Raw genomic sequence first — 14,655 nt, forward strand, 5'->3', positions numbered from 1 at the left:
CTGGATGATGCGAAAATATGTTGCTAGGAGTATACATGCTGGTTTTAGGAGGAAATTGGGAAGTATGCCATTGTCTCTCATAAAGAGTTGTAACAAAGATAAAGAATGTGCATTGGTTTTTTTTTAAAGCAAAAGGTACTGGATTTCTCAATCAGAAATCTCTTATGTTGCTGGTGACTCCAGACAGATGATTGTCTCGGTTTCCTCATGCGCTGTTTGCTGCCCTGTTGTTCTCTTCCTGCACTGAGAGGTTTTTCATGGCAAGTGTTTTGTGGTGGATTCTTGATGCTTTCAGCAAAGAAGTTCAATGAAAGGTTTGCCTTTTCTCGTTTACCTGATCTCAAAGAAAAGGAGAAAGAGGATATCATACTCCACTGTGTTTCTCTGTGAATAGCTTACTGGATGTACGTGCCATCTATTATGCTTTGGTATGTTAATATCAATTAGGCATGTGTTTTTAAGATCTTAGGGTTATGTAAAGTAATATTTCAAATGTTTGATAGAAAATTTAGATTAGTAGTGGCATCATTTATATGGATGGAAGAGTGGCGAAAAGCCAGACTGGCTGTAGAACAAAATAAGATAAATGGAAATTCAAAGAAGACATTTTTAAATAAGTCAATTAGGGATTACAAGTTGGTGTGCCAGTAGATTTTCACAGCAGGGAGGACAGCAGGGAAAGCAGAGTGCTAATTTTATTTCATTAAGTGTTTCTAATAATCAGGATCAGAGGATTCTGCCACTAAGTGGTAAAGGAGGAGCAGTATGACGTTATAGACTTGCTCCATCGTTGACTCTGTCAAATGGCATCTATTTCACTGTGTTATAGTATGAAGTGTTTTCAAGTATTATTGAAGGAGCTATTCAAATTGAGAGTGAGCATATAAGTGACAGGATAGAACTCACTTGATATCTTTTCAGTTCTGTGGCTTTTATAAGTTTCAACAAGATCACAGGGCTACCTGTGATCACACTCTTTCCTCTCCTAATGGGAAAGATATTCGGCAGAACAAGAGTCCTGTTTAAGGGGTAAGTGTTGAAAACACAAACTGTTAGTTTAGATCACTAGAACTCCGTCTTTAAGCTAATGACATCATATGGTTTGCATTATCACACAATTAGTGCCTTGTGGGAAAACAGACCATGATTTCACATGAAAATCTTCAAATTTTCTGTCATTGCTAGGTCCTCTTAAGTCGTGGCTGTGGTTAGTAAATAAGCAGAGACATTGGCTTCGTATGAATAGAGGATTTCTTCTCTATGTAGAAGAAAAATCCAGTTTTGTACAGAAAATAGCTTGTTTAGGTAACTGTGATTTAGGTGCCACACCTGAATATGCATAAATGTAAGCAGAAGCATTCAAACAGATAGTGCCCCTGGTAATGTGCCTTTTCAAAACTGGCACCACTGTCCCTCTCATTTAAATATATTCCTTCTGCAGAACTGCAAAGTAGATGACTGGCCCTGCGTTTGGTTTGGGTTTGCAGTACACCCATGATCTCCTGATCCATGTCCTGTCAGGCTCACTTAAACCAATCGAGGTTAATAGTAAAGTCTGTTTGGTTTTTATAGAATTCCTGAATACTGTGTTCTGGGAACTTGCTGTAGACTTTCTGTTCTCTTCAAATTTTTTCTTAACTACCTTACTAAATACTTAAAATGATAAGAATAGTAAATCTATTATCAGATAATCATCTGCTGCAGTCTCTCTACTCATTTGCATGTTCTGATTCGAGCTTTGCGTTATATAATCTTAGTCTTTTGATAACATCCCAGTTATGAAGGGACTTTGCTTTACTCTGTTAATGGCATTATCAAAATGCTCTTGCAAGACAAGTTCTGGATCTAAATGGTAATCATTTGTCAAATATGCCAGGGAACAACTAGGTTTCACATCCCAAGCTGGTCTGCAATTCTAGCATTCAAAGTCATTTTGAATTGAAGTTGACTTTAATCAGTGAACTCAGGTTGCAAACGAAATGTCAGAACCCTATTTCAGCGGATTCTGTAACCATTGCTTGGAAAACTTGAATAAGGGAATGGCAGGGGTTCTTTATTAAGTTACTCTAAGCCAATGCTCATTCAAAACATAAAATCAAAGACTTACCTGGAGTATAGCTTTGCCAGCAATTAATCGATTTAACCAAATACAATGTGCACCTATGCCAGAGGTTTCTAGGCTCCCTTCTAGACTGGGTACTTAGACTTTATTCTGATAATTGTATATATCTTTCTCTTTCATATTATATGTTGGGAAGTAAGGGTCCACTGAGTCCTTTGTTTTCAAGAGCGATGTAAAATAGTTGTGTTTTAAGCTCACACATTCGTGAACTCACGTTAGTTTGTTCATAGGTTTTAGTTTGTGGTAAGAGTATTATTACTTCATTACTGCATTATTACTGCATTAATTCTGCACAGATAATTCATTTCCATGATTTAGGATGTTCTTAATTGCTTTACTGAAGGGAGATTGAGCACCTTTTAAGTAAACAGCTGAACGATTTGCTATGACAATTCTGCCACTGTGCATTCACTTAATTTCCAATTAATCAAACATTCAATAAATCATTAGTATAATTACACCTGCTCAAATATTCCTACCCCAGCACATTAGCTACGCTCAGGCAGACTTTTACCAGCTGTGTGAATGGATTCATTTGTCTGACCCAGTTGGTATATCCCGAGTTGGCCTTGGGATATACAGCAGGCTCATGGTACAAGTGGGATTACTCAGTATGTCTGTCTGCTGATTCCTAGTCTCTTGTTGTAAAGCTTTAAATCATACTTAATGTGCGTCTTTGTTGTTAGACTCTAAACAAACCAGGACATGCAATCTCAGTCTCTGTAATATTTTAAATACGACATTTTTTATGTCAGTATAGACACATTTTATATCTTGCAGCATAGGTTATGTTGCTTCAAAAATAGATTTACTGGTTACAGTTCGCCTGTATTTTATCTTTGATTTAGGAGTTGGAGGAGATTCATAATACTTTAATCCCTTAATACAAATACGTAAGATTTTTTTACATTATCTGAAGGTGTCGTGATCCATCGGGATAGTAAAACAGGTTAGCTTTCCTCTGGCAACCCATTCCATATTCTGCTTATACTTTATTTTTTTTTTACTGAGTATGCTTTGTGTAGTACTAAGGGGAAGTTCTTTAACCTAAAGGGAAAAGGCATCAAAGAATCTATGATCTCTCTAAAGGAAATTAGAGGTACACTAATTGGAAATTATTTTAATTACTTAAACATTTGTCAAGTTTCTTTCTTATCTGTTAAAAATAATATTGGTAGAATGCATCAGCATATGGGTTCTCTAGCCCTTTCAGTTGGTTGGAGCACTGAGTAAGACTCTCCTCTGTATTTTCATCTTCCCATGGCTTGGGATCTTGCTGCCATTGCTGAGAGAAATTTCTTAGTGCACAGAAAACAGGAAAATCTATAAATTAAGCTACATTTTGTTTCTGGATATTCCACTTGATATTTTTGAATAGGAGCTTTCCTGAGTGTTTATTTACATTTCTAGTAGTGGCTTAGCAAATTAAGTGTACAGTCTTATTGCACCCGTGTAACATTTACTTTTGCAGTTTTCACCTTCTGAAGCTGACAGGGTTCTTTGTCTCACCATTTTATTTCGGTTCCCCTCATCCCAGTCCTTTTCACACTTTCAAAATGTCCTCCCAAGCCTGAAGTCATTTAGCTTTACTGAAGTTGGGTGTAAATAATTTATTACCCTGAAACATAACAGCCTAGGAAATTAATAATCATAAACAACGGTGCGGCTTTTAGTTGCTTAGGGAGAGCTTCATGGTCTGAGCAGAATCCTCTTCATCAGCTGAAGCATGGATATAAAACTTCACTTGTCATCATGAGATCCTTCTCAGGAGTTTCCTTGAAGGATCTACCTTTGTTTCTTTTCTGGCTTATCAAGTGCAATGGAATGTGTGGATGTTTTCCTTAATTTCTTTAGCTATTTAGTTAAAAATATTATTATAACATCTTATTTTTTAAAAAAATTGCCATTCGTTTGACCAATACCGTGTAACAGACCTTCTCTTCCAAAATATTTCTTGTCCCTCTGAATCTGGAGAGGGAGAATATTATTCATGCTTCACATTTTCAGAAATACCTTATCAGATGAGGAGTGTGTTACATGCTGAAAGTATTGTCTTTGCAATTGGTTTGAAATACAAAAACAACCTCCAATGCGGACAAACTTTTAATTAAAGAGCCAAAAGGATTTTGACATCCTTGGTTGGGTACCACAGGTGTGGAAAATTGCCTTGGTGGACAGCTGCTTTGCCCACATATCGACCTTCATCCCAGTTTAAAATAAATAATGTAAAAGTATAGCATGTAAAAATGCAGTAAGCACCTGAAGTTAAAAGAAGCAGAAGGAAAAAGACTTGAAAGTGCTCCCAAAATATGCTTACATGCTTAGAAAAGACAGAGACAAGGCTAGATTAAAAAGAAATAATGTTAAAATATGGAAATGCACGTTGAGGAGAAAACTTTTATCATCATTTTAACTGTACCACACAATCTAACAGTACCCTGTTGAGGAGGACAAATCAGTGTCTGTCATGCCAAACTGGATTCTTCTTTATGCAGAAAAATTGAATTAATGTTGTTAGAATTTTCTGACAGCAGTTAGAAACACGCAGGTAGCAGTTCCACAGCTAAACCATGCCACGGCATACACAAATCCGTTTAATGCTACCTGTAGCATAAATTTTATTTCAAATGAAGGGGAATTAGCTTCCAAAATTGCCAGGTTGAGTTTTTTTATGGACTGTTTCAACAGGTGGAACAAAACCACCGTGTAAGCAGGTATCTGGATGATGGAAGAATCAAAGGATATTTAAAATGCCTCACTGTGCATGCATTTCTCCCCCAAATACATTCCTCCCTTTCCACCCCGCCATGGTACCCGATGGCAGGGACTCCTGGAAGGTCTTTATAGGTATGGGGCACTTGGAAAAAGGGAATATTATCCATTTTATAGAAGGCAGTGGACACAGAAGGCTGCTGTTTTTGCGGGCGGAGGAAGATTTACGAGGCCTAATAGTTTTAATATGATTTCTCCCATCTTTTTATTTTGAAATCTACAACAGTTATGACTTTTTTTTATATTTGACATCACAGTCTGATATCAGTCAGATATATTCTTTTTTTGTTATTATGTTGTGATAAGTCCCTTTTTAAGACTGACTTACAGTCAAGCTTGTATTATTTTCAATAGTCTAATGAAATAGTCTCTCTGCAGCTGAAAAAGATCTGTGTAACTCTTTCCAAAGTACATGGTTTTTGATGACAAAAAGGAGCAAAGTGGATACCATTTGAAATCATAATTTATATTGTGTGGAATTAGGATTTTTTTTGAGGACTATCTAGGCTTTCCGATACGTTATCAGAAGGAGTGTTCTATGAGGTACTGAAGCGACCTCATTATTTAATATTAACAGTCGATTAAACTTAATATAGTGAGTGTCATATCAAAGAAGATATTAATAATTGTGAATTGCTTTACCTTTTGAAGCCAGAAGGAGTTTCTGTGGTGATAACTTTAAAGGCTTATTGATGTTGTTACATCCTTTTCTCGGATTAATAAAATCTTTGGGGGTTTTTTTTGTACTATGTTTGGATAGTCTACAATTACATGAGTTTTATGAGCAATCTACATTAAAGGCCATTGTCATCAATACAGAGTGAATTGTTTGGCCAGGATTTTATTTGTGTGTTGTTTCTCTGTGCCCAGATGGATGTTTTTGTTTACCATCTTCATCAACAAGGAATCTCAAAGCATTCCAACATCTGTGGGAGGATTAAGCATTTGTTTGATTATTTCCAAACTGCAAACAACAGCCTAGGATTTTCTCTTGGAAAGAGATGTCGATATTTTTGTACTTCATTTGTAAAGAAAGAAGTTGTTTCCATCATTGCGGAATGGGTGGGAATCTGTGGATGGGTGGGAAATTGCATAGCGGAGTGTGAGAAGGAACTGCTTACTCTGATGATCTGATGCTGCAGGTTCTTATGGCTTAAAATCATCTGTCATTTCAGAGGGAGTTTGAAAAAAGCACAGATACAGGGCACAGGGCAAGTGCTTCACAGCTTCATCTGTTAGCACAAAGTTGATTTTCATCCCAAAGGGCAAAACTCTGAGCAGTGATCAGTAGATACTGCTTTTACAACTGTAGTCCTCAAGGATGTTCCTAACAAAATTTAATAGGATTTTGAACAAGATCATGAACTGTATCGCTTTGTGATGCTGGAGGAAGGACGTAAAGGATCTCAAAGAGAAGAAGAAAATAGGATTTCTTTGCATTGCCTATACATCAGTGGCTATAGGTATCAAACAAACTGAAGAAAATAGGCATATTTGATGTTGACAGAAAGGATGTCTGTGCCAAATAATTTGAGAAGTTATTGAAGCATATTTCATCCTGGTAGAAATGCATCCATAACCCTGACAAGGCCAGGTGCCAGCTTAGCAAGGAGAAGACATTTGCCACCAGTTGTAGTGGCTTGTCACACCGTGGGGCTGGCTCAGGTTGAATGTCCTACATGTTAAAAAGATTCTTTGCTGCATTTGGCTTTCTAGTCCCTTCACCTCATTCATTTTGGCATCCATAGACGTTGTTCTTCTGAAGTACTTCTCTTTCATTACCATTTCACAAATCTCTTTCAATCCTTACTCTAATTTGTGCCAACAAATGCTGATTTTTATGCAGTCGGTGCCTCAAAGTATCTTGTAAATATAGTCATATTAATTGTTTGGTTTTTAAGTATAGAATTTTCTATTACTATTTTCCAAAGCACTTGTAACCTAATCCCTTCCTATTTATGTTTTGATGGTGATTTGGGTGGGTTTTTTTTTTGTGTGTTTGTCTAACTACAAGTTAAATTTTGCATAGGCTATTTTTATTAGCTTTTTAAATGAAATATTGTATTGTAGGTTCAGTTGTTAGCATGCGTCGGCTGCTGCTTTTCTTCTTTTTTTTTTTTTTGAGTAATCGGTGTTTTTTTTAAAAGGGATTGGAGGCAAAAGGAGAACTGGACATCCCTACCCTTCATCCCTTGCTAAACATCAAATAAATAAACAAACCAAACCCCCCCAAAATCCCCAACTACAAAAAAGGAGAAAACCCCACAACCAAACAACAGAAATAAATCAACCCTAAATACCCTTTAGGACAGAAAGTTTTCCCATTGGCAATTAAGATACCAAATCTCTCTTCTGATGAAGCTAAATGTAATGCTTTCTAAGACCTCATATACTTTTTGTTTTCCATCACAGCATCCCATTGTGTTTTTCTGATGTTCACAGAAATATTATACCATTCTGCGATGTAACAGTTTAGGATGATCCTAAGGAAATAATCTGATTGAATTCTTAGCCTCCTGTGTTGAACTTGATGGCTTTTAACTTCTAGCAGACATTCCTACTCATCACTTGTTCCACCAACTTTATATGTGGATGGAGTCTCTATTATGTAAAAAAAAGAACATTGTCTGTGCAATTTTGTGCCTGAGTTCAAAGAAAACATAACTTTGTTTTACCAGTCCAGGAGGGGGCAGTAAATTTCTTTTTATTGTTATTGTAAGTCAGTCCAACATTCTTTTCACCATGAAAGACTCTGGTCTTAAAAGTGGCTTTTTCTTAATAAGAAACCACCATCTTTACTCCATGATTTTTTTTTTTTTAAAGACTTCCGATGAAACAGAACAGACTTTCCAAAACTCTATGCTTAATTCATCATATTTTCTTCACATTTGTAACCCTAATATTCATGTGTATATGAATGCAGAGGAATCAAACTCATTTTGAATACATGCTTCCAAATTGCATGTTTGCATTTTTTAATGTGTTACAGTGAAATTCAAATGAGTAGAATTAAAAAAAATAGTTTGTATGAAGGAAAATAATTTTTTGAGTGGTTTTTATGATTCCAAGTTATTACCTTTGCTTTACTTGGAGATAAAATGGAAATGATTATTCACTAGGAGAAGGAGAAGTGTAAATCTAACGCATATGACATTCATTTTAGGAGGACAGCAAGCTTGTATAGTCAGTTGATTCTTAGGAGTTTAGTTTTTGCTTTTGGGTGAAATTATTAGCGTGAAACTTCAGGTATAATTAAAGTGGCCCCCTGATTCTGCCACGTTCTGCTCTACCACAGGCAGAATTCAGGAGGAACATCCTCCCTGTCCTTGTATTTTAGCTGTCCTAAACTGGAAAGAAAAATGAATGAAGTTGGTTTATACGTATTACGGATATTATAGCTTAAACATACCCTGTGTGTTTTCTTTACTCTTTAGAAATGTTGTATCCTTAAGCAGCAACACTAGTGAAGCTATTTTTAAATCACAGTGGAGAATTGTTACATACCATTCATTAATTTTTCATTTTTCATTAATTTAATCTTTTCAACATTTTTTTTTTCTTCTTTGTTCTGTGCTGAACTGACACTTGACCTGAAATATTTCCCACTCCATGTTGTATGTGGAATCACTCGTACTGTTTTACTGCCTCTGACTGCAGGTACATGATGGTACTAGAATATAAATGGCATTCATCAGAACTTGGGCAACTCAATAATCAAAGTGGGGAAATGAGCTTAAGCGCAAACTTCCCAAAGATGAACTTCAGTACATTTTTCTTTTTTATAGCCTGGTGTTAAAATGAAATAAAGATACTTCTTTCTCAAACAGTGATACATAGCAAATAGCCTGTTATTTTAAAAACAATATGCAACTATTCAATATTAAAAAGGTAACTTTTTAGATGCTTCTATCTTCCTAAGCTTCCTAACAATAGCTGAAGTCCAATATTGATTCTGAATAATTTAAATGGCAATAAAATTGGGTTTTCATGACAGTCAATCAGAGACATTTTATATTTAATGTTCATTTAAAGAAACATAGTGCCTTCTTACCTTCTGAATTTCAAAGCCATTAAAGTCGTTAAGCTAAATTTATTAAGCAGGTCGTTAAGCTAAATTTATTTGAATAATCAGGACAGTTAATCTACTTCATACACCATTCAAACCAATGGACAGGAAAGACTGAAATGCCAGGCATGGATTTTCAAGAGGTTCACCAGGCAGATCTTCAAATGTGCCTACCAGGGTTTCCTCAGAAACAGTTACCCCAACTCCAAATTATTGGAACTTGGAATTGTTTTGCACTTCCTTTTTTAATTAAATGAGTGATCTTCAGAAGAGAGAAGGTTTAAAAGGATTTTAAGGTCACTTCAAACCCAAACTAGTCTATGATTATTTTCTTGACTTTAAAATAGCCAAATCACGGGGTAGTCATAGAGATCTTTGTAGTGCACAGTGCACTGCCATGCTTTTTTTTTTTTTTTTTTTTTTTACACTTACTTTATGGGCATATTAACTATCACAAAAATATTCTCATATAAAGTTCCATACTAAGCAAACATTATTGTTTAACTTGAAGAAAATCTGAATGAAAATGCCTTGAAGTACCTAGGTCTTATCAGAAGAGTGGGTACATGTCATCTCTTACTGTTATTGCTTACATAGGTGGAAGTTGAAAATATATGGTGATCTCCCAAAGAACTTGGATAAGACAATGAGTTAGTGACGTAAAAGACTTCGGCTTCTTGAGTTCCCAGCCATGAGCAATGTGTGTGTGTGTGTCACTGTCAGACTCTGTCCATCTCTCTTGAGTGCTTTCTTCCTCACGCACCCCCAGCCCATCCCCACCATGACACGAGGACAGAGCAGAAATGTTTTCTATCTTTGTAAGAGCCGTTTGTTAATGCCCATGAAACTAAGAGACAAGAAACTAGGAGTCTAGAATTTGGGGTGGTTGGTACACTGGTGTATTTTAAGGACATCATTTTGTTCCCTGTGTTTTGAGGCATGCGATTCATACATTGAACAAGAGTGAAAGGCAAAAAAAAAAAAGAATAGCATGGGCCTTATTGATGCGAACTTGTGTACGGTTCTCCCAACAAGTCTCCTCTGGAATGGTGATAGCATGTACTTTAAATGAAGAAGAAGATTCCATCACTTTCAGTCTTAGCAAAAAACCAAATGCTGGTTTACAGTTTGAGTCAACAGTGTGACCAGTTCTTGCTGCATCCAGCTGCCTTTTGGAGCTCCTTGTTCCAACCAACAGTTGTCTTGAGCCTCACGGCTGCCAAGCAGCACCTCTTGTATTGTTAGTGTTGCAGTGTTCTCCCTTTGTCCCTCTCTCTTTTGTCTTTTAATGTACTGTTTAAGTCACTGGCTTTGGAACCAGTCGATGTCTTGGATCTGCCTACACCTTTGCAGCAGGGTTTCGTAATTGGGGAGTCACACCAAAAATGGAAATTACATTAAATACTCCAATATACACTGCTTTAAATAAGTCCAAATTTTCATAACAATAGATGAATAAAATTAAAATTTTATGTTATGTAAGAAAAGCTATAAAACAGCTGTATTATTTTTATTCTTCACAGGAATTAAAATGTACTTCAGAAAAAAAGCTCCCATGAAGATTAAAAAAAGAATATATACATCTTTTCAAACGCAAGGCACAAGGTCAGAGAATGTGTGAAGAAGTTGTCTTGATCAGATCTGTCTCTAGTCTGTAAAATTCATGAAGATTATTCTCGGTGGGAGATTTTCAGTCAAGCTGATCCTGCTAGTTTAGACCCCGTTTTACCTTCATGTCACCTAATATTTTTTTCAGAATGGTAGCAATTTTTTAATAGTAGTTATTTTTTTAAAAAAACTTTAAAAAATTAGAAAAAAATCCTTGTTACAGTTCTACAGAGTCTAAATGTGTCTTAGAAACTGAAATAACTTCCCCAGATGTCCTGTGTGCACTGAAAAGGACTGATTTGTGGCCATGCTTTGGTCTTTCAGTGCTTATGGATGCTTATGTTTCAGAAAATGAAAGTCTGGAACTTCAGTTCAAACTGTTAAGATTTTGAGATCTGAGGACTTAACTTTACTGTGGAATTTGCATTGTTTCTTAAGCTGACTCAAGATATCTACTTTCGATTTTTCTTACTAATTAAGTAAATATGTTAGGTAGCGGCAATGAAATCAGTGGGAATTACTTCTCATGTTATGCAAAGTTTCCAGCACTGATTGTAATGGAATTGGCTATTTTTACTTTGTTAAATAAGATTTTCATCAGTTTTCATAAGTTTAAAAATTACTGCAAATTAATCATAAGAACTCCTGCTTTGATTTGCATTTATTTTTTAATAAGTATTGAGAACTATGGTTCATGGTAGAGTGTTTTAAAGCTACTGTTTTGTCTTCAGAGTATAAGATAACCACTTAAAAATGGAATGTTATTTATTTTTATTCTAATATTAAGCTATTAGATATTTCTCAGTTGTTCTGATTTTTGTGTATATACTTGCTGTTACTGATAGAATGTCTGAAATGCACTCAAGTGCGTTTTACAGCACCCTAACTGTCTTTGTTTGATCACTTAAGGCAAAATATTTTCTCCCTTTTCAATGACTTGTCAATCTGAGTATGTTTTACTGCTAGAAACTTGATGACCGAAAAATCCCGATCCTCTTTGTTTACAAAGATACCTCGTTGAAGAAAACTCAAGAGCATGTGATTGAGCGCATCTCTCTTCAGGACAGCCTACAAGGACTTTAAATGAGCTGAATGCATGTAGGCTGGGAGAGGGAAATGCATAAATTATTCCATAGAGATAAATAATAGATGTGTTTATTACCATGTTACGTAAGTGCCCCTGTTCAGCTAGTGCATATATGATGTTCTCTTGCAAAAGGCTATACTTAAACATACCCATATTGTTTAAGCCTCTTGAATTCTTAGGAGTTCATTCCACTTCTCTTACCTGACTCAAAGGTAATGCCCATTTTTTTCTAACTCTGTTCGCTCACTGACCTGTTACATCTTGTTTTAACTTCAAAATTACGTTAATTTTCCAGATTCTTCTTGAATTTCCTCCAGTTTCAATGACCAATTGCCTCCAAGTGTCATTTCACAAAAAAATAATAATTGCATTTCTTGATGCTCAAAGTATAACCTTTTTAATCTGCATATTTCTTGCAGGCTATGCTGGCTTATTTCCACATTAGAAAGGAAAACTATTAGAGTTGTTGATTTATCATTTATAATACCGAAGTGATATATTGAAATGAAATTTGGATGCTGTCCAGCCCTCGGATAACATTGGCATTATTGGATGAAACTGGATGATCTCATTCTAATTAATATGCTAGTTCCATGTGAATAGCACAGAGAAGATGGACCTGAGAGGTGGTGAAAAATTGGAGTGCAATACTGAATACTGCTGAAGTTTAAAATTGGTAAAATATAACACCTTAAATAGTAAATATTCCAAATTCAGAGAAATCATTAGTTTGCTTTCTTTCTCCTCCATCTTTTGCTCTTTCTTTTTTCCGTCTTCTGACTCAACATTACCTTAATATGAACCTGTTTAGATGTGATGCGTATTAACATGTAGTACCTGTGAATGCACAGCATATATACACAGTTCTGTACTGATTATGATTTACGTCCTGCGGTGCACTTGGTTACAACAAAGCTGCTTTTAATCAAGTGAAGCTGGAATCAAGGGAATTTGAAACATTTATCTTAACCTCAAAGTGTTGTTCTTACACAAAATCCATGACCCTCACCTGCTGCATTGCAGCTCGTATACATTCTAGCACCTCCTGCAATATAGAAACTTCAGAAAATAAAAGATATTTTCAGCTAGCGTGTGTGTGTCCTGTACGTAGGGTGGTGTCGGTATTCATTGTTTTTAGTCTGTATTAATCTATTTGTTGTTCTTTTCCCCTTCTACCAATATATCTGATAGCCATTGAACTCACACTCTTGGTTTATATATTGGCTTTTTGGCTGCTGAAACCTTCCTGCCTCTTCTTTAGTTTTCTTTGTGTGTGTGTAGAAGTTAATGGAGGAAAACTGCCTGTTGTCAGATTTTTGCAGAGCTGAGCGTGAGCAAATGCTGCCGCCGCTGAAGTCACTATCCATTTCACATTGATTGAGCTTCCTGGGCTTGAGGGATTTTTGAAGGACTGGGTTTTTATGGTTGATATGTTTTTGGTCATTTGTCATAACATCATTCCAACTGAGCTGTTTACTGGTCTGAATACTTAATTACTGCAGTAGCAGGGGAAGATATAAGCTTTAGTTTTTATGAAGATTCATGTAGAAACAGGAAATGTTTGGTGCTTCTTTTTTTCTTTTTGTGACGATTTTACCTATAAACATCTGGTTTATTTTTAAATTCCTACCAGAAGTTCTTTTAACCCTAGTATATAATATAATAGCCATAATTTTCTACTTCTTATGCATATTTCGAAATTAGATTGATTTCCTTTTATTTCTAATGGTCTTCCACACATAGAATGTTTTAGACATCATCCGACATCAATGACAAGCTTTTAAAAGTATTTAACAATTCTATTTCATCTTTGAAAAATATAAACCCAAGCCAAAATAAGTTGGTTTAATTTCTCTATGGTCCATAGCATGTAATTGTAGGATTGTAAATGTAAAACCTTTTCCTTTTTTAACAATACTTAAAATCTACTTCAAGGGGCTCACTGTATTTTTAGACTATTATTTTTAGAAAGAAAATGAACCACAGATTTTTATTTTTATACTCCTCACATTGTTCCTTCCTACTTGGTTGCTTCTTGAGGAGAAGAGGAGTTAGATAGAAAAGCATAAATTTGTCTGTGTTTTAGTATTAGATGTTTTTATGTATTATGTTATATTTTACCTTGCAGTATGCTTCTCCATATCTGTTTAAAAGCATTTCACTTTTCAGGTGTGAGTCTATTTTGAGTGTGGCTCTCTCTATATATATATTATGATAGAGATGAAAGCAGAAAATAAATCTTTTAATGCTAAGGTAGTTTGACGGTGTAACATTAAAGATCTGCCACCATTTTGATGTTTCATTTATCTTTGAATCAGCAAGGCTTTGTATTATTTCTGTTTTTCATTGTGCTGTAATGCAACCCATTTACAGTCTCTGCAAAAGCGATGTCTTTATTGCAAGCAGAGAATGGCACTATAACCTATTGTAGTTTTATTTTATTTTACCAAAACACTTCTTTTTTTAAAATCTCTTGTCCCTGTTCGAAGTTCTCATGGTTCATGTGATCTGGGTTCTTTCAGGGCTGCCCAAACGGAGATTGACTTTTTGCGCAGGTGTTGCTGGAGGCTGCAGCCTGGGTACTGCTGCAGGTAGAAAGCTCCTGGGTGCTGCTGCAGGTAGAAAGCTCCTGTGTGCTGACACAGGAACGGGTCAGTTTACCACCAGCTCAAGCTGTTAGCTAAGCCTTGGAACGTAAGACACTCACTGTTACAGTCACATCAACCTTTGATCATTTTTTCTACCTAGACATTGCTTATTCCCTATGTTAGGGGCAGTTTGGAATTCAGACGTTTTCTTTACAATGTAAATTGCAATGGGTATAAACTGGAGAGGGGCAGGTTTAGACTATGCATTAGGAGGAATTACTTCATGATGAGAGTGGTGAGGCCCTGGAACAGATTTCCGAGGGAAGTTGTGGCTGCCCCATCCCTGGAGGTTGGATGGGGTTTGGAGCCCCTGATCCAGTGGGAGGTGTCCCTGCCCATGGCAGGAAGGTTA

At 36.0% G+C, this 14,655-nt stretch overlaps 1 protein-coding gene across 1 annotated transcript in view; it reads left to right on the plus strand.

The window, feature by feature from the left end:
- Positions 1–10,567, plus strand: part of LOC128850735 (sensor histidine kinase AruS-like) — a 100,591-nt gene extending 90,024 nt beyond the window's left edge. The window contains exon 4 of the mRNA XM_054055716.1: positions 10,484–10,567. Coding sequence (XP_053911691.1) covers positions 10,484–10,519 — 36 coding nt within the window. The 3' untranslated portion in view covers positions 10,520–10,567. The remainder of the gene's footprint in view (positions 1–10,483) is intronic.
- Positions 10,568–14,655: the final 4,088 nt, after the last annotated feature.

The sequence above is a fragment of the Cuculus canorus genome, unplaced genomic scaffold, assembly GCF_017976375.1.
Source record: "Cuculus canorus isolate bCucCan1 unplaced genomic scaffold, bCucCan1.pri scaffold_65_arrow_ctg1, whole genome shotgun sequence".
Classification (NCBI taxonomy): domain Eukaryota; kingdom Metazoa; phylum Chordata; class Aves; order Cuculiformes; family Cuculidae; genus Cuculus; species Cuculus canorus.